General features: G+C 35.1%; 2 protein-coding genes across 2 annotated transcripts; one reads left to right on the forward strand and one right to left on the reverse strand.

Moving 5' to 3' along the window:
* Positions 1 to 6,888: 6,888 nt before the first annotated feature.
* Positions 6,889 to 15,086, reverse strand: LOC129920247 (glutamate receptor ionotropic, kainate 2). Its single transcript, XM_056001510.1, has 14 exons — positions 14,909 to 15,086; positions 14,673 to 14,819; positions 14,542 to 14,604; positions 14,282 to 14,485; positions 12,886 to 13,097; positions 12,641 to 12,829; positions 12,111 to 12,263; positions 11,799 to 12,040; positions 8,895 to 9,084; positions 8,459 to 8,817; positions 8,206 to 8,404; positions 7,817 to 8,048; positions 7,488 to 7,756; positions 6,889 to 7,420 (listed from the first exon to the last, which is right to left on the reverse strand). Exons 1-14 carry the CDS (start codon positions 14,988 to 14,990, stop codon positions 7,079 to 7,081), a joined length of 2,883 nt encoding a protein of 960 aa, XP_055857485.1. The 5' UTR covers positions 14,991 to 15,086; the 3' UTR covers positions 6,889 to 7,078.
* Positions 15,087 to 22,813: 7,727 nt separating this feature from the next.
* On the forward strand, positions 22,814 to 23,775 carry LOC129920256 (cilia- and flagella-associated protein 299-like). The gene is made up of 3 exons (XM_056001539.1): positions 22,814 to 22,897; positions 22,981 to 23,310; positions 23,374 to 23,775. The coding sequence occupies exons 2-3, from the start codon at positions 22,996 to 22,998 to the stop codon at positions 23,767 to 23,769; spliced, it is 711 nt and encodes a 236-aa protein (XP_055857514.1). The 5' UTR covers positions 22,814 to 22,897; positions 22,981 to 22,995; the 3' UTR covers positions 23,770 to 23,775.
* The last annotated feature ends 60 nt before the right edge of the window (positions 23,776 to 23,835 follow it).

Below are 23,835 nucleotides of genomic sequence, written 5' to 3' on the forward strand. Positions count from 1 at the left end.
TAGCAGTTAAATTCAGTCAGCAAGAGTCAAAACTTGAAGCTTCTGATTTTACTGTTTCCCATTTGGAGAGCGAATAAGTAATTCTTCTGAATTGCTGTATTTTAATATTTTTTGTCTTTTGTAATTTATTTAATTGCAAATGTGTAAATATAGCATTTATTGAATGTAATTAATTGATTGTTAGTTATTTATACTTTGAACAAGAGCCTCAGGAATTAATAGTCGTGATTTCGTATTTTGATTTACGATAGCAATATGTAATTTCATTTAAAAAAAAAACAGGTGTATCAAATCTCATTTCGTTTTCAATTCTTGCGAATTATAGTGTTCTAAAAATTTCGGTAACGAATTCAATTCGGAGCGAAAAATAGGATAGAGGTGAATATATAGATATTTTTTTTACAGCACGATTTATCGTCCATTTTATAAGATGTTGATCAATTATCTGTGGCAGAGTTTTAAAACATGTAATTCAGTAAATCCACTAAGTTATTCTTTACTTTGATTCATGCCATAGTCATGTTTGTATCTTTGAAACGATGAGATACTTTTGGCCCCAGTTTCACAGTCAAGGTTTTAACTTGAGTTTAGCTGAAGTTTAAGTTAAACAAAAAATGAATTCCATTTAATTCACGTTTTAAAGCTTTACAGAAAAAGGGATGGAAGCCTGAAGCTTTAAAGAAAAACAGTTCAATGACAAAAGCTTTAACACGTTGGCTCTCCGACGTCGCCAAAAGCATTATCTTTACCCTGTCAACGTACCATCAAGGTTCTCAGTGTCAAAATGTGTATCAACGACAGTGTGAACGTGTTTGTCCATGCGTTGACTGCATATTTTCTGTTGACAATCACACGACATGACACCTTTGTAAGAGATTCTGACGTCATTCATGCATCAGGGTGTCAATGCGTTGACTATTATGTTGACCGTCTAATACTATATTTAGAAACTTGATTCGTAACTTTAATTGCTTTTACTGAAGCCACAATTAGGATATTTCTGTTTTTGAAAATAGCATCGCTTATTCGCGCGAGTGATATTCACTTGCACTGATATGGATACAATAGCTTATTGTGAATTTCAGAATTTTATTATTGAAACTACTTTTTCAGCTGAATTGGAAGTTTGTAATTGAAAACTCTTTTCACTAACAAGACATCAATTTACCGAAAATAAAGTCGGTTTTGCGGAAGATAATTTTTAACGTCATTAGTGTGCTATATATAAAATAGTATCTTGGGACTCGAACCTTGGAACTTTTTAACGATTTAACAACCTGATGTGTTGACTCTTATACAAATGGCTGTTTTCATCGATTTAGGACGTTATCAATTCAAAAAAAGATTTTTTTCATGCGAAACAAAACTTTTCCAGATGCAAATTTTTCCGAATGGAACTCACAGTAGTTGGTCTGGATGTTTCTCACATTGAAAACAATACCCCTGTGGATACTCGACAGGATCCATTAATTCTATTAGTTGTTGGTTTAACACAAACGAAAATGTAAAATGATCACATTTTGTCGAATAGGATATTTTATCCAGAACAAGTGCGTGATGAGTTTCAAGAAGGGTAATAAATTGTTAGGCTTCTAAATTAGACAAATACATAAATACAAATTACTAGAAATGTGCAAATTGAAATAAAAACTATAACAATAGAATTTACAACTTCATTGTGGGGAAGGAATTGTCGACATTATACACACACATTGCATTAAAAAAGCACCGATGAGAGATGTGTTTCAAAGATGTATGGAGAGTTTACTATATGAAATATAATGGGAAAAGTTTAACGTTTGAAATTATAATTCTATTCGGGGTGTCTTTCAAATTACTATTTGGGTTGGATTATTGAAAAAAATATCTTTTAATATAATAATCTGGTCCAATTGGACAAGGGTCAATTCGAGCTGGTAAAAAAATGTGCGTATCTCTATCTGGCAAAAGATTTGACTTTTTATCTCAATTAACAAGAATTACAAAAACTGCCATTTAATTTTCTTCTAAAGAAAAACAAAAATTTTAAGTATATTCTTTATTAAGAAATTAATTCCAAAGTAATTTTCAATCAATTCTATAAAATTCTAGAAACAAAAACTACTAAATTTAATTCTTTTTACAAGACGAATACCACCAACTTAAAACAAAACAACAACAACAAAATATAACTGGACTTTTAATAAATATTTTCCTAAATTTCAATTGATATTAAATTAAAAAATCAAATAATAAATAAAACCATTAAGCCAATGCGAAAAAAACTATGTTATTTCTCATTTCTCTCATATGTATAAACAGTTTTTTTTTTTCTATTCAAACTTCTTTGACCTTTGTGGTCTCAAAAAAATAAACAAAATATAAAAAAAATCAAATTATATAAATAATGTATATACTTATACATACTGTAAACATTTTACACAAAAACAAAAAATAAATTAAATCCGAATACATATAGAATATTAAGTATAAATAAAATTAAGAACAAACTTTTTTTAGTTATTTTTTATTTATTATGTACAAAAATTGCACGTTTTTATATACATACATAAAAATACCTATAGTGACTATTCATTTTCCATCATAAATAAAACTGATTTTCATATATATATTTTTTTTTCTAAACTTAAATATAAAAATAAATACAAAATTAAATTAAAACAAAAAAAAAATATTAAACATAAACATAAAGCGTAGGTAAATCTAAATCCCGATTTCGAAGTTTTCCCGACACCACAACACCATCATCACAACAAAAACAAGATCAATTTTGAGCTTTAGCACAGCGCGTCTCTCAGAATTTTCTTTTCGAAATTGTGAGAGGTTTACTTATTCACACACAAAACAAAAAATCTCTGCATATAAAATTTAAATAACAACAAACAAAAAATAAACAAATTTTTTTCTTAAAATTTATTAAATTAAATTTAAATAAAAAATAAAAAAAATAAATCAGCCAAAGACGACGATAGCATATATTAGTTTAACTAAACGACAGTTATTTAAAAGAAAAAAAAAAGAGAAAAGTTTTATTTTTTTGTTATAATTATGTGCATCTAAAAACAGACTGAAGTTTCATACGTATATATTTTTTTTTTTTTTAATTTAAAACCTAAGTTATAGTTAGTTAATTTTTTTTTTACATACAAAATGTTTTATTATACCTAATTTTTATATATTTGTATTTTTATTTTGTTGTAATGAATTTTTATCTTATAAAAATAATTTTTAAAAAAATAAAAAAACAATTTATTTAATTTTAATCCATAAAATGGTTGTTTTATTTTTTAATTCTCTTAATTCTACTTCCTTCTTGTTCTTTCTTCTTTAAGGTTTTTTCATCATTTTTTTTTTATTTTAAACAAAAAAAACAAAAATAATATATAAATAAAATATATATATAAATACGTACATAGCAGAAAAAAATACGAAGTATATATAAATAAAAAAAAAAATATTAACAAAAAACAACTTTTTTACATTTAAAACAAAATAACAAACAAAAGAAAATATTAAAAAATAGCATTTAGTCGCAAATTGTAAATTAGAAATTATTATTAAAATTTTAAAACAAGAGCAAACCTTAGATTTTTAAAAAAGAAAATTTAATTAATAAAAAAAAAATATTATTATATGCATCTAGAAAGTATAACTTGTACACAAAAAATAAATTAAAAAAATGAAAAGACAGAAAAATACTCATAAAATGTTAAATGATATACAACCTAAGTTTCCTATTAAATCTACGTAAGAAGTTATTTCTTTTTCATGTTAAAATACATAAGTGATTATAGAATTAAAATAAAACAAAAAAAAAATATTAAATTAAAAAATATTTTCTTCGTTTCAATTTGCTATTATATATTGACTTTATATAAGTTTATTGTTTTTATGAATAAAAAAAAAACAAAAAATTGAGAAAAGACACACAAGAAAATGAAAAAAAACCGAAAAAAAAATACGATTTTGTATAATGAATCTTTTAATCACGTACCTATGTTTAGAGAAATAATATTAAAGCAATACCTACACTTTTAAACATAATGTAAAATACAAAGAAAATAAAACAAAACAAAAAATCAGATCAGAAAATAAAAAAAAAAAAAATAACAAGACAAACTCATTGTAAAGAGTTTTGATATTATGAAATTAAATTCATTCTGAGGTTTAATCTTAAAAAAAAAATTAAAATATTAAACAAAAAACTTGGAGAAAATGAAAACAACACACAAAATATATTAAAAATAAATTGAAAAAAAAAAACCAAAAGGAACACATTTGTACAATTAATAAGATTTAAAACCAAAAAAAAAAAATATCAAATTTTATAAAACACACAAATATTCAAAACTCGTTTTATGTTTTCGTTTTGAAATACTTAACTACAAGTTTTTATCAAAATAGTTCAAACATTTGTAATCTTTATTCTATTTTCCACATTCTTGTCTTTTTGTATAGAAAAACCTTTTCTTTTTTAAGTTTTTTTCTCTATTTAAAAATTCTTTTGTTTCAGAAATGTTAAAGAAGGATTTCAGTTGCTTTGCTTTTATTTGAGATCAATGAGCATCGAAAAAGTTTTGCGAATACAACATCCAACCTTCAATATTTTTGTTTCTGATAATAAGTATAATTTATAACCGACCCGTGTTTGCGTTGCTTCGATATATTTTTTTTAACTTCTGCTAATATTCCATATATTTATGTATAACAATTTGCAAAATAAGGAAGAACAAACTGTCGAGATTGTCGTGTGACAAAGTTAATAACTATTACATCTTTATAAAGGGTGTTTTTTAACTCTGTACTTACTTTAAAAGCTTTTTTTAAGATTAAATTTCGTCAGAGTGTTGTCCTACATCGCATCGGTTCATTTTTGGATTAATCATAAAAATTAATAAATAAACTTATATCCTGAAATGATAGAGTCTAAGAAGTGGGGAAATATTTTTAATTGTTTTGGATATTCTTGCGATTGATAAAAAGTCGTGTCGTGCCAATAAACTTTTAGAAGAGATGCTTCTGGACGGCCAATCAAAAACTTCACCAAAACCAAAGTGTTCAAAAGTGGTGATTTTGATTTGGAAGGCAAAGAACGTCCATAACAGCCTAAAAAGAGTGTTCTCTATTGTGAGCTGTTGAAATCAGGTCAGACGATCAACGACGATCCGTTTGAAGAGCGCTATCGTCAAAAACCAGAACATGCGAGGGCATACTCTTTCATCATGACAACGTCCCGCCACATGTTGCAAGACCGGTTAAAATCTATTTGGAAAACAGCAGCTAGAAAGTTTTGGCTACCAGACCTTGCTCCGTCTGATGAATACCATTTATTTCGTTCGCTGCAAAATGCACTCACTGAAACACCCTTCACTTCAGAAAAGGGTATTGGCTTGAGTGAGCGGTTCTTTTGAGATGGAATCGATAAATTGACAGAAAGATAGGAAAAAGTGAACAATACTTTGAATAAGAACAAATGTACAGTTTTTATTTAAATAAACCTTCATTTTATAGAAATTAAGATATATTCAACGTTCTTATATCCCAAACAAAAAAATCTTCCAACCGAATAGGTATGTATTATTTAATTTAATTTATTTTTTATTTTCTTTTATTTTTAATTTTATTTTATTTATTTTGTTTTATTTATCATTAAGTGTGTATGGTGTTTAAATATTAAACATTTTATATGCATTTTTTATAAATTTAAGGTTAAGGGTTCCTTCGTTAGTTTGATTTGTTGAGAAAACTAGATAAAACTTAGTGTATATAGAGGGGAATGGGACAATCACCTGTCCCCAGACTCAAGGACTTTAGCCTACGAAAGCCATACTTGCAAAAAAAAAAAACTACATCCACACCCGAAACCTATAAATTAATCTGAGAATTAAACCTATCCGTTTGAATTTAATATGAGGACTCACAAAACTAAGTTTAATTTAGATTTTTTTTCCTTTCTCCGTTAATTTTCTTATGTTTAAAAAACAAAAAACAGAGATTTGAGTTGAAATGGATAGTTGTAGAATGTCTTTTTTCATATTTTTTTGAGTTATCAATAAACTTTTTTTTAAAAAGAAAACTATTTTAGCGAGTTTTGTTTACAAAAAAAAAAAAAAAAATAAAAATATTCCTTCAAGTTTTTAACTATCTTTAAAAAATAAATACAAAAATAATAAATAACAAAAAAAAAAAAAGATTCATAATATTAAAAATAAAAGTTAAATATAAATAATTATATTTAGAAATACATACTTCTTTTTATTACATGATATATTCAAGTGCTTCTTAAATAAAATAAAATATACATTTAAAAACATGTATATGTATAAACATATATATATATATATATATAAATTATAAGAATTAAAAATTACAAAAAAAAAAACAAAAAAAAACTATATATAAAATATCCGCTTTAGAGATTTAATAAATAAATTAAAGTGATTTTTTTTTTGTATTATTTTCGAAACAAGAAAAAAACAACAAAAAATTATTATTAAAAAAAAAAAACTATTTATTTGTTTGCCTAGTGTAGGAAAAAATATTAACTCTTAGAAATATAACATATACAAGATAAACTATGAATTAGTAACGAACGATTTCTAAATAAATAAACAAAAAGTTACGAAAAAGTATTGAATATAATGATTGTTTCTATTTTGTTCCAACATTAGTTGTGGGCAGAAAAAAAAAAATTAGTGGACTGGAAACCATGAACCAAAAACTACCAACCCAAATGGAGATTTTGGAGCTATTAGTGAAAGTGAACCAAGAAGTCTCAACTAATTTTTCCTACTTGAAGGAACTCCGAACGGAAACCAAAATGTGTACTATTTCGTTTTACTTGAAAATTCATTTTCTTAAAGTATTTTAAGAAAGAATCAAAAAAGATTTGAGAAAATATAGTAAATTTTGTCTTTATTTGGGAAGAAAATATGTACTTTAAATTACAAATTGTTAAGGTATTAGAAAGTATGGTTTAGGTTTAAGGATACAAACATCATAATAATTTAATACTTAAAATATAGGTGAAATCTCAATGTCAAATATATCTTTTCTTCAAAGCTTTTAAACATCCTTTTTAAACATGATGATTAGCAATTTTGCCATTTTTGCTAATTTTACTGTCCCTGTCTCTGTGGTGATGTTCACTTTCTTTTATGTGATGATGTTCTTCACTATCTCCTGCAGCATTATTGCTTCTTAAAGATTTCAACGAAAACATTGAACTTATCTTCCTTAATTTATCGCTAACAGTTTTGCCATCACTATTAACACTTCCTTGAGAGCTGCCCGATTTTGATGAACTTTTTGATTTCGATGACGATGATGAACTACCACTACTTTGTCGAACGGGCTTGGTTGTTATCCAAAATTGCACAGCAAATAATGTTTCTAATTTTAATGCTTCCATAAGGGATATCTAGAAAAGTAAAAAAAAAAAACTTGAGAGAATTTACAATATACGAAGAAAGCTTCATTGATGTTACCTTTTCATTTATAGCAACTTCTTTGACATTCCATAAAAATTCCACCAATCCAATAGTTAAAGCTGAAAGTAAGCCAAGACCTAATACAAGAAATACACCACCAACATTTTCAACACCCAATTCGGGTGTATCAGCACTTCCTGCTGCCATTTGTGAACAACGTCCACCACCGTGTTTCTCCTTCCACCATTTGCGTTTTAACTCGGCCAATGTTCCAGATTCGCCTAGTTTTAATACTGCTTTACTTATCTGTTTTCGGTATGGTGAATCTGTCAAGGAGAGTTTTAGCAATTTTCAAAGGTTTCAAGTTGTTTGTTGTTTTGGCTTACTGAAAGGCATAGCTATTCCATAAGTTTTGTAATCTAGCCAAGCGCCAACTTGCATAAGTTCGCATTTCCTTTCAACAATGTACTCTAAGGTCGTTGATTCCATCAAATAGGCGTATAGTCGTTTGCCCTTGAGGACTCGCTCAACACCTTCGTCATTGCTCTTTGTAAAAACTGAGGGTCGAGCAGACTCCATTGCTGCCCACATCTTTTGATAAGTACTCATATTTGAATCCTAAAAGGTAATTTGTCAATATCATTATCAACATCAGTATCGATATCAGTATCAATATCGATATTAATATCAGTATCAATATCGATATCAATATCGATATAAGACCTAATCAGTATAAATATCAGTATTAGTGTCAATATCCATGTCAAAAAAGTACCCTGAAAAATCCCATGGTACTCCCACCAGTGACAGCTCCATATTTGATTTTACTTTGAGCTGCCAAATCTTCAGCACTTTCAATTGAACTATCCATGCGGGACATTGTTAAAAACGCAGCCAAATTAGCTGTATAGGAATTCAGCATCATAAGAGCGAAAAACCACCACATTCCAGTTGCTAGACGAGCTGACGCCGACCTGTCAAAAAAATACCTTAAATTATGTCCACGAGAAAATATGTATTAAAATAACTTTGGAAGAATATCACATCCTTGACCCATAATTGAGCCCATTGTCAACCATGTTGTATTCATAATTGTCCATATATTCTCTACTTCTTCAGCTTCTTTGCATGGATGTGGATTCTCCCAGTCAGCCGGTGCCATTCTTGACAAAGCAAACAGTAACAGAGACACGCCTGTATAAGCCGTTGCCATGTAAATCCAAACATCCAGTGAGAAAGGTGACAGAAATGAAAACAAATCAGGTGGTGGACTTTCAGGCTTTGCATATAATATACTAATGCCAAGGGTCATAAATGGTGGAGTGAAATCGACAACAGTTCGACGAGACGATGTCATAGTTAAGTCACATATTCCTAAATCTGCATTCTGATTTATCATGAAAAAAAAATAATATACAAACATAATCCATACAAAAAATTGTATTAGAAAATTGTGCCGCTTACTCCATCCAGCAGTTGTTTAACTAGACCGTCCCATGACTTTGTTAATTTATTGTATGAGCCATATTTTCCATCCGGTGCTAATTCAAACACATATTTAAAACCAAGAAGTTGGGCAATACGATCAATTAGATCCATTGAATACCCTTCATACCTTGCATTGCCTTCTAAGGTTTCTCCTTCATTGGGTTCTCTAAGAAAAAATAAGATTGCATTGATTGTTAACTCGAGAAGTATTTTTTCGATATTTATTAAATTTGGTGTAGTTAACCCGAATTAGAATAAAAAATCTAGAAAAATCTAAATCGATTTTTTCCTAAAAAATGCAAAAAAAATTGCAAAAACACCCATCACTATGAACCAACATGGCAGCACATCACTAGCCAACTTGATCATAAAGAAGAGAAAGAAAAAGACAGAGAAATATTTAAAAGACCACGTGAGTATACTCCTCTTGGACATGATCGCCTGTGGTCCGTTCTTTTATTGAACAATGTTAACTATTGTTGTTATGTCAAAAAAATAGTTGTATTTGTTTTTGTTACATTTTGTTACAAAATGTTAACTTTGATTTAGGAACGACTAAATGTTACATTTTGTTGATCTGTCAAAAGAAAAATTTTTGAGATTAATTTTATTAATGAATAAACAAGAAAAAATTAATTTGGTACTGAAATAATTCTTTTTAATTGAATTCTAAGCAAATTGAAACAAAAATATGCATTCAATAATTTCAAATATGAAAACAAACAAGAAATTCTCTTCTCACATCATCCCCTCTCTTCCCCATTTAGTTGTGTTTGACAGATTAACATTGAAACTCAAGTCCAGAAGCTGAGTTGGAAAAAGTAACAAAATGTAACTATTTGACACTTCAACACTGGATTTAGGAACGATGTTGTGAATTCACGATGTTACACTTTGTAACTTTTTTCTCATTTAGGAACGATGAAAGTTAACTATTGTTAACAATAGTTAACATCGTCGAATAAAAGAACGCATCACTGGTGTTTGGTTGTCAATTTTGAATAAAGAAAATATTTAACCTCAATCGCAAGTAAAAAAAATATTCTTTAAGGTGTTGAAAATGATTTCCAGAACAAAAAATCATCCATTCACCAGAACATAATAATTGAGTAATAGCTTTTACTACTTTTCTTTGATGTGTCAGGATCATAAAGAAAAAGAGGAACACGAGGGCATTTTATGCTCCTCTTGAACATGATCGCCTGGTGTATTGTTGACAATTTTGAATAAAAATTGGCATATTCAACAAAAAATACCATCGATACACCAGGCGAACATAATAATTAAGTAGTAGAATAGCTTCTACTACTTTTTTTAATCTCCATACATAATCATGCCACGTCTACTTAAAAATGTCAAAAAGAGATTCCAAAACAAAAATTTACTCTCATAATGGATAGTGATGGGCTTTATGACTTCATAGTGATGCGCATTAAATTCAAAATATATCGATTTTTTTCTTCAAAAATGTAAAAAATTACAACATTGGATGTAGACACACATCACTAGGAACCAATTGGTAGCACATCACTAGCCAAATTTCTTGATTAGCCATGATCAGGATCACCCGATGTGTCAGGATCATAAAGAAAAGAAAGAAAAAGAGAGTGAGCAAGAGACCACGTAAGTATACTCCTCTTGAACATGATCGCCTGGTGTACGGTTGGCAATTTTGAATGAAAATTGACATAACTGAACAAAAAAAATATTCTCAGAACAAATATTTCCTGAACAAAAAATTTCATCGACACCAGGCGAGCATAATAATTGAGTAACAGCTTCTATTACTTTACTTCATATTCCACTACTATGTTAACCGCGATCACCCGATGTATCAGAATAATAAGGAAAAGAGAGACAAATATTAAAAAGATAACTCCTTTTAAACCTGATCGCCTGGTGTATCGTTCACAATTTTGAATTAAAATTGGCATATTCAACTGAACAATCGAAAGAAAAAAATATTCTTTAAGGTTTTGAAGCATTACAGAAAATTTCTCCTATTCTCTATTTCCTATTTCTCCCATTCTTTTTATAATTTTTTAAGAAAAAATCCCACCGATACACCAGGCGAACATAATAATTTTGTAGTTGAATAACTTCTATTACTTTTCTTTACTAGAACAGTCAAAAAGAGGAACCAAAATAATAAATCTGCTCTCATATTACATAGTGATGAGCTTTTAATGATTTTATAGTGTTGTGCTTTCAATGCAAAATATATCGATTAATTTTTTTTAAACTTAGGTGCTTGTTTTTATGTTTCAAATTGAGAATCCAAAGTGATTTGAAAATAATACCTCTAATTGTACGTGACACATTCAATTATGGCTTTGATTAAAGTTTTTCAAATTCAACATTTTGAAACTGAACAATCAATTTAAAGAAAAAAATCTTTAGGGGTTTGAAGCATTTTCAGAAATTTCTCTCATTTCCTTATTTTTTAAAAGAAAAAATGTCATCAATATACCAGGCGACCTTAATAATTGAGTAGTAGAATAGATTCTCCTACTTATCTTCAAATTCCAAGCATAAGCATACTAGTGATGGTTTTTTATTGATTTTATATGCAAAATATATCGGTTAATTTTTGTTTACTAAAGCCTGGTACGCTGCTCGCGCTAAAATTTAGCTGAGATAAAATTTCCATACAAGTTATCGATAATTTGTATGAGATCCATTTTAGCTCAGATAAAATTTATCGATAATTTGTATGGGAGCTAAAATTTAGCGCGAGCAGTTTTTGATGTTTCAAATTGAGAATAAATCCCTTTTTTTCAATCCAGAATATGAAGCAATCAGTAAATCATTTGAATTAATTCATTCAATCATATACATTTATTCATGACCATTACCCCACTCACAAAATAATTCATATACCTTTTCAAAAGAAATGGAGCTCCAATTCGAGACGTTATAATGAAAGTCTTATTCGCTAGTTTTTCTCCCACACGTTGTGCATTTACATCTTCATCAACACCAGTATCCAAACCGTTAACAGTGTCCCATAAGGCAAGATCTAAAAATCCATTATTTGAATATTCTAGAACCCGAAGGGTAAAAAAGTTTCTCTGTCCATGATCGTTAAAGTTTATTTTTCCTGTTGTGGCTTCTTCAGAACGCTGATGAAGAAAAACAACATAAAGACTTTTTTTTTCATTGTAAATAAGGCAACGGTTATCATTTTCTTACTCCTTTTATGAATTCAACAATCCTCCTTCCAAAAGGCCAAGGTCTATTTTTACGACATTCAGCTTTGGGAGGACTTAATTCTTCTGCAATACCAAGTTCTGCCAGGCCTTTAGCGAATACCCAAACGGCATCACTTATTAAAAGCATATTAGTCTAAAAAGAAATTAGCTCAAATAAATAAATTTTGACATTTGCTTGTTTCACCTTACTTAGGGTCATTTCATCTGTCAAATTTAATTAACATAGCTTATAATAAAAGTTATTTAATTGAGCACTTTGACAGATGATATCAATACTAGATGAGGGCTCAATTTTTGGCATCGATTTTGGGCCAAAATAAAAAAAAAATATTGAATGAATTCTGTGACAACAAAGATATTACACTGATCAATTCCAGAGCTGTTTAAAGTTAAGTGATTCGACTAATACTTTTCATGTGAAAGCTATCAAAAAAAAAAAAAAAAAAAAATAGCCCAATGTGCCAAAAATAGCTCAATCTGACAACCCGAATGAGTTTTCATTAAATTTACCTGAACCTGTGTGGTAAGTATTTTATAATAACGACCTTCACGTTTCTCACGCTCCTCCCAATCGTGTACAGCATTTTTCACATGAAAATCTGTTGGATCCATAATACGTACTGTTGTTAGATTTGCAGCAATATTTTGTAATTCTCCAAAATCAAATGTATGTGTATCCAATAATGGTATAAATACACTCTGTAAGTTTGACAGTTTAAAAAAAAATATAGAAATAATTTCGACAACTATATTACTTGATATTCTCCAAGCATTTTTAATTCATCAGCTTGTTTTAAAATATGTATAACATTTTCGGGAGAACAATGTAAAATTATACAGGAATCACCTTCAAGTTTGATACTCTTTAAAAATGGTCTATGATCGGGACCTTCACCCAATTGTCGAATAGTTGTTGGATTACTTTTTGGATCATGAATTTGTATAACATCTTGAAGTTGCATTAGTTCTGAATAATAAAAAATTAATCGAATAAAGTTTTATTGCAAAACGGTACTACGGGGTGTATGAGTAATTAAAAAAGTTTAGGTTAGGAAACATCAATTTATAACAATTTTCCTTATTAAGCCTGGTACGCAGTTAGCGCTAAATTTTAGCTCCCATACAAACTATCGAAAAATTTTAGCCGAGCTACAATGGATCCCATACAAATTATCGATAACGTGTATGGGAATTTTATCTTCGCTAAAATTTAGCTCGATCTGCGTACCAGACTTTAAATAGGTATATGAAATACTATATTCCTTCAATTTAAAATCATATGCGCTTATAGTCCTTTATAATAAGAGGTCCGTGAACGCGGGGCTAAAACTAGTAACAGTCCTTTTAAACACAGCCTATAGTAATACAATTTTAATCATAAACTGTCACTATTTTGACATATATCAAATCAAGTTTAAAGCCTGGTACGCTGCTCGCGCTAAATTTTAGCTCCCATACAAATTATCGAACATTTTTAGCCGAGATAAAATGGATCCCATACAAGTTATCGATAACTTGTATGGAAATTTTATCTCAGCTAAAATTTAGCGCGAGCAGCGTACCAGGCTTAAAGCCTGGTACGCTGCTCGCGCTAAATTTTAGCTCCCATACAAATTATCGAAAATTTTTAGCCGAGATAAAATGGATCCCATACAAGTTATCGATAACTTGTATGGGAATTTTATCTCAGCTAAAATTTAGCGCGAGCAGCGTACCAGGCTTAAGTAATTATAAATTTAAGTAAGTTTTAACACTTTTTTGAAATTTAAAGCACACTCAAATTCGTTCACAAGTGTTATAAGCTCTCAGCTTAGACCCGTTCTAAAGTACTGTCCGGTACTTCTGAGTAAATACAACAACTTTTTCTGCAAAGTTGACAAAACTTTCGATTGACAATTTTGCTTCTATAAAGCATTACAGATACTACCGTTGCATCTGTAAGCTTTTATAGAAACAAAATTGTACTTTGGCTGTGAACGGAATGACATTTAAGCGCATCATGTTATGTCAGTTTTGACATTTTCATACAAATTATCGATAACTTTGAAAAAAATTTAATTGAGTACTACAGATTAACACTATTAAAGTAGTTGATCGCAACACCACAAAAAAAATTGTATCGACTAAGAAGAATCATGTCAAATGACTTACCTTTTTCGCTTTCATAAATTATAGTATAACTCCTCCATTGAAGGCCGGCAACGACATCTGCAATTGCCCTTGCCAGCACCAAGTTATCAGGATGAACGTTCAATGTCATCGAAGAAAATTGTCGATCAAGTAAATTTTCCGTCGGCGACCAATCGAATAATATGTGCGGAATATCCAATGTGTTACATATCGAACTAACAATTCCTTTAAGAGAATTTATTAAAAAAAAAAAATTGCTCTAGATTTCGATTTAAACTAACCTGTTCCCTCAGCATTATTAGGACCAAAAATAGCAATCACACTTTTTGACAAGAGGTTACACACTAAAAAAAAATTATTACGCCTCACAAATATTTTATGTGTCACAAGATTTGTATGCAAATATTTTTACCAGCTTTTTCCACCAAAAAACTATCTTCAATTCGAACATATTCAAATACAGGTATCAACTCGAAACTTCTTTCATGGATGTTGACTCTATCAACAGCTGAACGAAATGCTATTTCACCTGTACTGTTGGCATTTTCAAAAATTACTCCTATAATAATGTGCAACAAGTTTTATAGACTGATCATGACAATGAAAAACGCAAATAGAGCACGCACTTGAAACCTTGACAAAACTTACCAATATTGAATTGAGGACGACTAAAAGCAGTAAGGATTATGCTGAAGAAACAGATAATCCTTAGAAATGAAAAAGAATTCATTTCTTCGAAATCAATAATAAGATTTTATTGTGGGATTCACTATATGATGTGCTGCACTACTTTGCATAGCTTAGGTTGATGATGCACTAAATTCTTAAAATAACATTTGGCATTAGTGAGTACTTTAATAAATTTTGTTTTGACAATTTTTTTACATTTGCTGTATGGTAAATTGCAGGGCGTAAGTTGTGGACTCATAAAAACATAAACAAAATTAAATAAGTTCATAAAGTCAATTTGTTTTTATATCTATTTAAGTTGCATTTAGCACTAGCACTATGAGACATGTCTCATGGGACTTGTCCCATGGGACATGTCTCACGGTACATGTCTCATGGAACATGTCTCACGGTACATTGTGACTATGAAATAAGCCCACCGATTTGTAGGAAAGAGAATATAAGACTGACTTTATTGTTATACAAGTTACATAGTGATATGTATATTAGGGTGGGTCAAAAAAATCGAAATTTATTTTTTTGGTTTGGTACTCCAAAAAATCGATTGCTAGACACCTCTAGAATATACACACCAAATATGAACTCTTTATATTAATGGGAAGGTCCTCCGCTTCGCAATTTTCCATTTTTACATCAAGCTTCTACTAAAAAAAAATCATTTTTTTATTAATTGACTTTTTAGCAAATTTCTTTGCATATTCTTGTAGGAAATTGAACGCTCTACAAAAAAGGCCTTATACACTTTTTTCGTGTATCTTACCGTTTAATAGATATTTGAGGTCCAAAAATCGAAAAAATCTTTAAAAATTCGTTTTTTGTTCTTAATTTCGTAACAAATTGAAAAATTATAATCATCAAACTCGCAAGACATATTCTTGTAGGAAATTGATTACTCCACAAAAAAGGTCATAATTTTTTTCATTAATCTTACCATTCTAAAGATATTCGAGGTCAAAGTTAAAAAAAATTATAAAAACATTTTTTACTTTTAAAAATTTTCCAGTTCACTGAAAAAATATTATTTTCAAATTAGCAAGATATATTCTTGTAGAGGCTTAAACGTTCTACAAATAATTCCTTGACATCAAATTGATTGCTTTAACCGTTTAGAAGATATTCGTATCCAAATCACAATGCATGCGGGTCATAAGAAAACTATTGAAATCAGTGGGCATTGGTTTGGATTCGAATATCTTCTAAACGGTTAAAGCAATCAATTTGATGTCAAGGAATTATTTGTAGAACGTTTAAGCCTCTACAAGAATATATCTTGCTAATTTGAAAATAATATTTTTTCAGTGAACTGGAAAATTTTTAAAAGTAAAAAATGTTTTTATAATTATTTTAAACTTTGACCTCGAATATCTTTAGAATGGTAAGATTAATGAAAAAAATTAATATGACCTTTTTTGTGGAGTAATCAATTTCCTACAAGAATATGTCTTGCGCGTTTGATGATTATAATTTTTCAATTTGTTACGAAATTAAGAACAAAAAACGAATTTTTAAAGATTTTTTCGATTTTTGGACCTCAAATATCTATTAAACGGTAAGATACACGAAAAAAGTGTATAAGGCCTTTTTTGTAGAGCGTTCAATTTCCTACAAGAATATGCAAAGAAATTTGCTAAAAAGTCAATTAATAAAAAAATGATTTTTTTTTAGTAGAAGCTTGATGTAAAAATGGAAAATTGCGAAGCGGAGGACCTTCCCATTAATATAAAGAGTTCATATTTGGTGTGTATATTCTAGAGGTGTCTAGCAATCGATTTTTCGGAGTACCAAATCAAAAAAATGAATTTCGATTTTTTTGACCCACCCTAATGTATATGTTTAGTTTAGGTGTTATATGTTTATATAAGTATATAGAATACATGACATATGTACATGTCCCATGAAAATGTCTCATTGTGTCGCGTTGTGTCGCTTTGTTTCGCTTTGTGTCGCGTTGTGTCGCGTTGTGTCGCGTTGTGTCGCTTTGTGTCGCGTTGTGTCGCGTTGTGTCGCGTTGTGTCGCGTTGTGTCGCTTTGTGTCGCGTTGTGTCGCGTTGTGTCGCATTGTGTCGCTTTGTGTCGCTTTATATATATTTTAGTTGCATTTCGCACTTGCACGTGGCTATGAGACAAGTCTCAGGGGATATGTTTCATGAGACATTCACAATCGTTTTTTTCGAATTTTCGCGTTGTGTCGCGTTGTGTCGCATTGTGTTGCGTTGTGTCGCGTTGTGTCGCGTTGTGTCGCGTTGTGTCGAGTTGTTTCGCATTGTGTCGCATTGTGTCGCGTTGTGTTGCGTTGTGTCGCGTTGTGTCGCGTTGTGTCGCATTGTGTCGCATTGTGTCGCGTTGTGTCGCTTTGTGTCGCGTTGTGTCGCGTTGTGTCGCATTGTGTCGCATTGTGTCGCGTTGTGTCGCGTTGTGTCGCGTTGTGTCGCGTTGTGTCACGTTGTTTCGCATTGTGTCGCATTGTGTCGCATTGTGTCGCTTGTTGTCGCGTTGTGTCGCGTTGTGTCGCGTTGTGTCGCGTTGTGTCGCGTTGTGTCGCATTGTGTCGCATTGTGTCGCGTTGTGTCGCTTTGTGTCGCGTTGTGTCGCGTTGTGTCGCGTTGTGTCGCGTTGTGTCGCGTTGTTTCGCATTGTGTCGCATTGTGTCGCGTTGTGTCGCGTTGTTTCGCATTGTGTCGCGTTGTGTTGCGTTGTGTCGCGTTGTGTCGCGTTGTGTCGCATTGTGTTGCGTTGTGTTGCGTTGTGTCGCGTTGTGTCGCGTTGTGTCGCATTGTGTCGCATTGTGTCGCGTTGTGTCGCTTTGTGTCGCGTTGTGTCGCGTTGTGTCGCGTTGTGTCGCATTGTGTCGCATTGTGTCGCATTGCGTCGCGTTGTGTCGCGTTGTTTCGCATTGTGTCGCATTGTGTCGCGTTGTGTCGCTTCCTGTCGCGTTGTGTCGCGTTGTGTCGCGTTGTGTCGCATTGTGTCGCGTTGTGTCGCGTTGTGTCGCATTGTGTCGCATTGTGTCGCGTTGTGTCGCTTTGTGTCGCGTTGTGTCGCGTTGTGTCGCGTTGTGTCGCGTTGTGTCGCGTTGTGTCGCATTGTGTCGCATTGTGTCGCGTTGTGTCGCGTTGTGTCGCGTTGTGTCGCGTTGTGTCGCGTTGTTTCGCATTGTGTCGCATTGTGTCGCGTTGTGTCGCTTGTTGTCGCGTTGTGTCGCTTGTTGTCGCGTTGTGTCGCGTTGTGTCGCGTTGTGTCGCATTGTGTCGCATTGTGTCGCATTGTGTCGCGTTGTGTCGCTTTGTGTCGCGTTGTGTCGCGTTGTGTCGCGTTGTGTCGCGTTGTTTCGCATTGTGTCGCATTGTGTCGCGTTGTGTCGCTTGTTGTCGCGTTGTGTCGCGTTGTGTCGCGTTGTGTCGCGTTGTGTCGCGTTGTGTCGCGTTGTGTCGCATTGTGTCGCATTGTGTCGCGTTGTGTCGCTTTGTGTCGCGTTGTGTCGCGTTGTTTCGCGTTGTGTCGCGTTGTGTCGCGTTGTTTCGCATTGTGTCGCATTGTGTCGCTTTGTGTCGCATTGTGTCGCGTTGTGTCGCGTTGTGTCGCATTGTGTCGCATTGTGTCGCATTGTGTCGCATTGTGTCGCGTTGTGTCGCGTTGTGTCGCGTTGTTTCGCATTGTGTCGCATTGTGTAGCGTTGTGTCGCTTTGTGTCGCGTTGTGTCGCGTTGTGTCGCATTGTGTCGCATTGTGTCGCTTTGTTTCGCATTGTGTCGCATTGTGTCGCGTTGTGTTGCGTTGTGTCGCGTTGTGTCGCGTTGTGTCGCGTTGTGTCGCGTTGTGTCGCGTTGTGTCGCATTGTGTCGCGTTGTGTCGCATTGTGTCGCGTTGTGTCGATTGTTATCGCGTTGTGTCGCGTTGTGTCGCGTTGTGTCGCGTTGTTTCACATTGTGTCGCATTGTGTCGCGTTGTGTCGCTTTGTGTCGCGTTGTGTCGCGTTGTGTCGCTTTGTGTCGCTTTGTGTCGCGTTGTGTCGCGTTGTGTCGCGTTGTGTCGCGTTGTGTCGCATTGTGTCGAATTGTGTCGCGTTGTGTCGCTTTGTTTCGCATTGTGTCGCATTGTGTCGCATTGTGTCGCGTTGTGTTGCGTTGTGTCGCGTTGTGTCGCGTTGTTTCGCGTTGTGTCGCATTGTGTCGCGTTGTGTCGCATTGTGTCGCATTGTGTCGCATTGTGTCGCGTTGTGTCGATTGTTGTCGCGTTGTGTCGCGTTGTGTCGCGTTGTGTCGCGTTGTTTCGCATTGTGTCGCGTTGTGTCGCTTTGTGTCGCGTTGTGTCGCGTTGTGTCGCGTTGTGTCGCGTTGTGTCGCGTTGTGTCGCATTGTGTCGTATTGTGTCGCGCTGTGTCGCTTTGTGTCGCGTTGTGTCGCGTTGTGTCGCGTTGTGTTGCGTTGTGTCGCGTTGTGTCGCATTGTGTCGCATTGTGTCGCGTTGTGTCGCTTTGTGTCGCGTTGTGTCGCGTTATGTCGCGTTGTGTCGCATTGTGTCGCATTGTGTCGCATTGTGTCGCGTTGTGTCGCGTTGTGTCGCGTTGTGTCGCGTTGTTTCGCATTGTGTCGCATTGTGTCGCGTTGTGTCGCTTTGTGTCGCGTTGTGTCGCGTTGTGTCGCGTTGTGTCGCATTGTGTCGCATTGTGTCGCGCTGTGTCGCTTTGTGTCGCGTTGTGTCGCGTTGTGTCGCGTTGTGTTGCGTTGTGTCGCATTGTGGCGCGTTGTGTCGCGTTGTGTCGCATTGTTTCGCATTGTGTCGCATTGTGTCGCTTTGTGTCGCTTTGTGTCGCGTTGTGTCGCGTTGTGTCGCGTTGTGTCGCGTTGTGTCGCGTTGTGTCGCGTTGTGTCGCGTTGTGGCGCGTTGTGGCGCGTTATGTCGCATTGTGTCGCATTGTGTCGCATTGTGTCGCATTGTGTCGCGTTGTGTCGCTTTGTGTCGCGTTGTGTCGCGTTGTGTCGCGTTGTGTCGCGTTGTGTCGCGTTGTGGCGCGTTGTGGCGCGTTATGTCGCATTGTGTCGCATTGTGTCGCATTGTGTCGCATTGTGTCGCGTTGTGTCGCTTTGTGTCGCGTTGTGTCGCGTTGTGTCGCGTTGTGTCGCATTGTGTCGCATTGTGTCGCATTGTGTCGCGTTGTGTCGCATTGTGTCGCATTGTGTCGCATTGTGTCGCGTTGTGTCGCGTTGTGTCGCGTTGTGTCGCGTTGTTTCGCATTGTGTCGCATTGTGTCGCGTTGTGTCGCTTTGTGTCGCGTTGTGTCGCGTTGTGTCGCGTTGTGTCGCGTTGTGTCGCATTGTGTCGCATTGTGTCGCATTGTGTCGCGTTGTGTCGCTTTGTGTCGCGTTGTGTCGCGTTGTGTCGCGTTGTGTCGCGTTGTGTCGCATTGTGTCGCATTGTGTCGCATTGTGTCGCGTTGTGTCGCATTGTGTCGCATTGTGTCGCATTGTTTCGCGTTGTGTCGCGTTGTGTCGCGTTGTGTCGCGTTGTTTCGCATTGTGTCGCATTGTGTCGCGTTGTGGCGCGTTGTGTCGCGTTGTGTCGCGTTGTGTCGCATTGTGTCGCATTGTGTCGCGTTGTGTCGCTTTGTGTCGCGTTGTGTCGCGTTGTGTCGCGTTGTGTCGCGTTGTGTCGCATTGTGTCGCATTGTGTCGCGTTGTGTCGCGTTGTGTCGCGTTGTGTCGCGTTGTTTCGCATTGTGTCGCATTGTGTCGCGTTGTGTCGCTTTGTGTCGCGTTGTGTCGCGTTGTGTCGCGTTGTGTCGCGTTGTGTCGCATTGTGTCGCGTTGTATCGCTTTGTGTCGCGTTGTGTCGCGTTGTGTTGCGTTGTGTCGCGTTGTGTCGCATTGTGTCGCGTTGTGTCGCGTTGTTTCGCATTGTGTCCCGTTGTGTTGCGTTGTGTCGCGTTGTGTCGCGTTGTGTCGCATTGTGTCGCGTTGTGTCGCGTTGTGTTGCGTTGTGTCGCGTTGTGTCGCATTGTGTCGCGTTGTGTCGCGTTGTTTCGCATTGTGTCGCGTTGTGTTGCATTGTGTCGCGTTGTGTTGCGTTGTGTCGCGTTGTGTCGCGTTGTGTCGCATTGTGTCGCATTGTGTCTTGTTGTGTCGCTTTGTGTCGCGTTGTGTCGCGTTGTGTCGCATTGTGTCGCGTTGTGTTGCGTTGTGTCGCGTTGTGTCGCGTTGTGTCGCGTTGTGTCGCGTTGTGTCGCTTTGTGTCGCTTTGTGTCGCGTTGTGTCGCGTTGTGTCGCATTGTGTCGCGTTGTGTCGCGTTGTTTCGCATTGTGTCGCGTTGTGTTGCGTTGTGTAGCGTTGTGTCGCGTTGTGTCGCATTGTGTCGCGTTGTGTTGCGTTGTGTCGCGTTGTGTTGCGTTGTGTCGCGTTGTGTCGCGTTGTGTCGCATTGTGTAGCGTTGTGTCGCTTTGTGTCGCGTTGTGTCGCGTTGTGTCGCGTTGTGTCGCATTGTGTCGCATTGTGTCGCATTGTGTCGCGTTGTGTTGCGTTGTGTCGCGTTGTGTCGCTTTGTGTCGCGTTGTGTCGCGTTGTGTCGCGTTGTGTCGCGTTGTGTCGCGTTGTGTCGCATTGTGTCGCATTGTGTCGCGTTGTGTCGCTTTGTGTCGCGTTGTGTCGCGTTGTGTCGCGTTGTGTCGCATTGTGTCGCGTTGTGTCGCGTTGTGTCGCTTTGTGTCGCTTTGTGTCGCGTTGTGTCGCGTTGTGTTGCGTTGTGTCGCGTTGTGTCGCGTTGTGTCGCATTGTGTCGCGTTGTGTCGCTTTGTGTCGCGTTGTGTCGCGTTGTGTCGCGTTGTGTCGCATTGTGTCGCATTGTGTCGCGTTGTGTCGCTTTGTGTCGCTTTGTGTCGCGTTGTGTCGCGTTGTGTTGCATTGTGTCGCGTTGTGTCGCGTTGTGTCGCATTGTGTCGCGTTGTGTCGCTTTGTGTCGCGTTGTGTCGCGTTGTGTCGCGTTGTGTCGCATTGTGTCGCGTTGTGTTGCGTTGTGTCGCGTTGTGTCGCTTTGTGTCGCGTTGTGTCGCGTTGTGTCGCGTTGTGTCGCGTTGTGTCGCGTTGTGTCGCATTGTGTCGCATTGTGTCGCGTTGTGTCGCTTTGTGTCGCTTTGTGTCGCGTTGTGTCGCGTTGTGTCGCGTTGTGTCGCAATGTGTCGCGTTGTGTCGCATTGTGTCGCGTTGTGTTGCGTTGTGTCGCGTTGTGTCGCTTTGTGTCGCGTTGTGTCGCGTTGTGTCGCATTGTGTCGCTTTGTGTCGCTTTGTGTCGCTTTATATATATTTTAGTTGCATTTCGCACTTGCACGTGGCTATGAGACAAGTCTCAGGGGATATGTTTCATGAGACATTCACAATCGTTTTTTTCGAATTTTCGCGTTGTGTCGCGTTGTGTCGCATTGTGTTGCGTTGTGTCGCGTTGTGTCGCGTTGTGTCGCGTTGTTTCGCATTGTGTCGCGTTGTGTCGCGTTGTGTTGCGTTGTGTCGCGTTGTGTCGCATTGTGTCGCGTTGTGTCGCGTTGTGTCGCGTTGTGTCGCGTTGTGTCGCATTGTGTCGCATTGTGTCGCGTTGTGTCGCTTTGTGTCGCGTTGTGTCGCATTGTACTGCATCGTGTCATGTTGAGTACTGCGTTGTTTCTCGTCTTGACACGAAGTGGTAAAAAGAAAATAGTGAGAGGATTAAAAATAAAATGTACGACTGGGTCGGAAGCACTAGCTCTTGGGATTCAAGTTACTAAAATTCTTAAGATTTTTTATACACAAATAAAAAAAATGCATTTTTAGGTATAAAAAATAAAAATCGTCAGAGCCGTTTTTAAAAAAACTATTATAAATAATTTTTTGAAAAGAAAATTAATAAATACAAATCAATACCTAAAACAAAAAATTTAATTTATTTTAGATCCAAAAATATTTTTAAGCAACCCAAGAATAAAATGTAAATCAATATGAGCATTCATTTTCACTTCATCAATTAATAACAGTTTTTATTTTTATTTAATTAAAAATGTATTGTTAAAGGAAACAAAACAAACAATGAATGCAATACAAGATGTTTTCCTCTTGGACTGTGATACTTATGAAGATTACTTGGATATTTATATCACACGAAATGATTTAAGATTCCTTCGAAATATTCGCTTCAGTCGAATGTTAGTTGAGCTTGGGTATCGTTCAACAACTGAAATCTACACTCCCGAACAATTTAATATTCGAAAAGCTGCCGCTTATGAAGCTATGTTCCCCATTAAAAAATCTTTAATTTTATTTCATGATGGAATTCAAATTACCGATCCTGTTTTGCATGAACTTGCTGAAAGAGAAAAATCAAATTATCAGAAAATTCTTTCCGTAAGTTTTTTTTTTTGTGTGTTTTTCCTGACTCATTTAATTTTACTCATTTTTACAAAACAGACAATAATTTTCTTACGCCATCGCCAAAAATCTGGATTTGAGATATCCGGCTATATTGACTTTGAAAACAGTTTAAGAAAATCAAATCTTAAGACTGATGATTCTACAGATTGGAAGGCTGTTTTCATGATGCGTTCGCTTTTGCGACCCAAACCCACTGATTTAAGTTTTCATAATTCTCGAACTAATACAACATTTAATAACGAATCGGATAACTATGCAATAATCAATGATCATGATCATGGACTGATTTTTATGCATAAGGGAGATCGAAAGAAAATTTTTGTTAATCAAGACAAAGGCTCTGGTCACGCTAATGCAACTAGAACTATGGTATTTTCACCAAAATATGGTCATGTAATTTTGTACGATCATATAATACGAAAAAAAGCTTAAAAACAATATGTTCTTAATTTATGTGTTCCTAAAAATTGGAAAAGTGGATCGTGATTTTTCAATTGA

Source organism: Episyrphus balteatus, chromosome 4 (assembly GCF_945859705.1).
Source record: "Episyrphus balteatus chromosome 4, idEpiBalt1.1, whole genome shotgun sequence".
Classification (NCBI taxonomy): domain Eukaryota; kingdom Metazoa; phylum Arthropoda; class Insecta; order Diptera; family Syrphidae; genus Episyrphus; species Episyrphus balteatus.

What these genes read in the sequence shown, in the direction of transcription:
- LOC129920247 (XM_056001510.1), bottom strand. Translation starts at nt 14,990, where the DNA reads ATGAATTCTTTTTCATTTCTAAGGATTATCTGTTTCTTCAGCATAATC. An exon ending in AAATGCTTGGAGAATATCAA is followed by an intron (nt 12,830 to 12,885) that starts GTAATATAGTTG and finishes TCAAACTTACAG; the next exon opens with AGTGTATTTATACCATTATT. An exon ending in TTAAACAACTGCTGGATGGA is followed by an intron (nt 8,818 to 8,894) that starts GTAAGCGGCACA and finishes ATGATAAATCAG; the next exon opens with AATGCAGATTTAGGAATATG.
- LOC129920256 (XM_056001539.1), top strand. Translation starts at nt 22,996, where the DNA reads ATGAATGCAATACAAGATGTTTTCCTCTTGGACTGTGATACTTATGAA. An exon ending in ATTATCAGAAAATTCTTTCC is followed by an intron (nt 23,311 to 23,373) that starts GTAAGTTTTTTT and finishes TTTACAAAACAG; the next exon opens with ACAATAATTTTCTTACGCCA.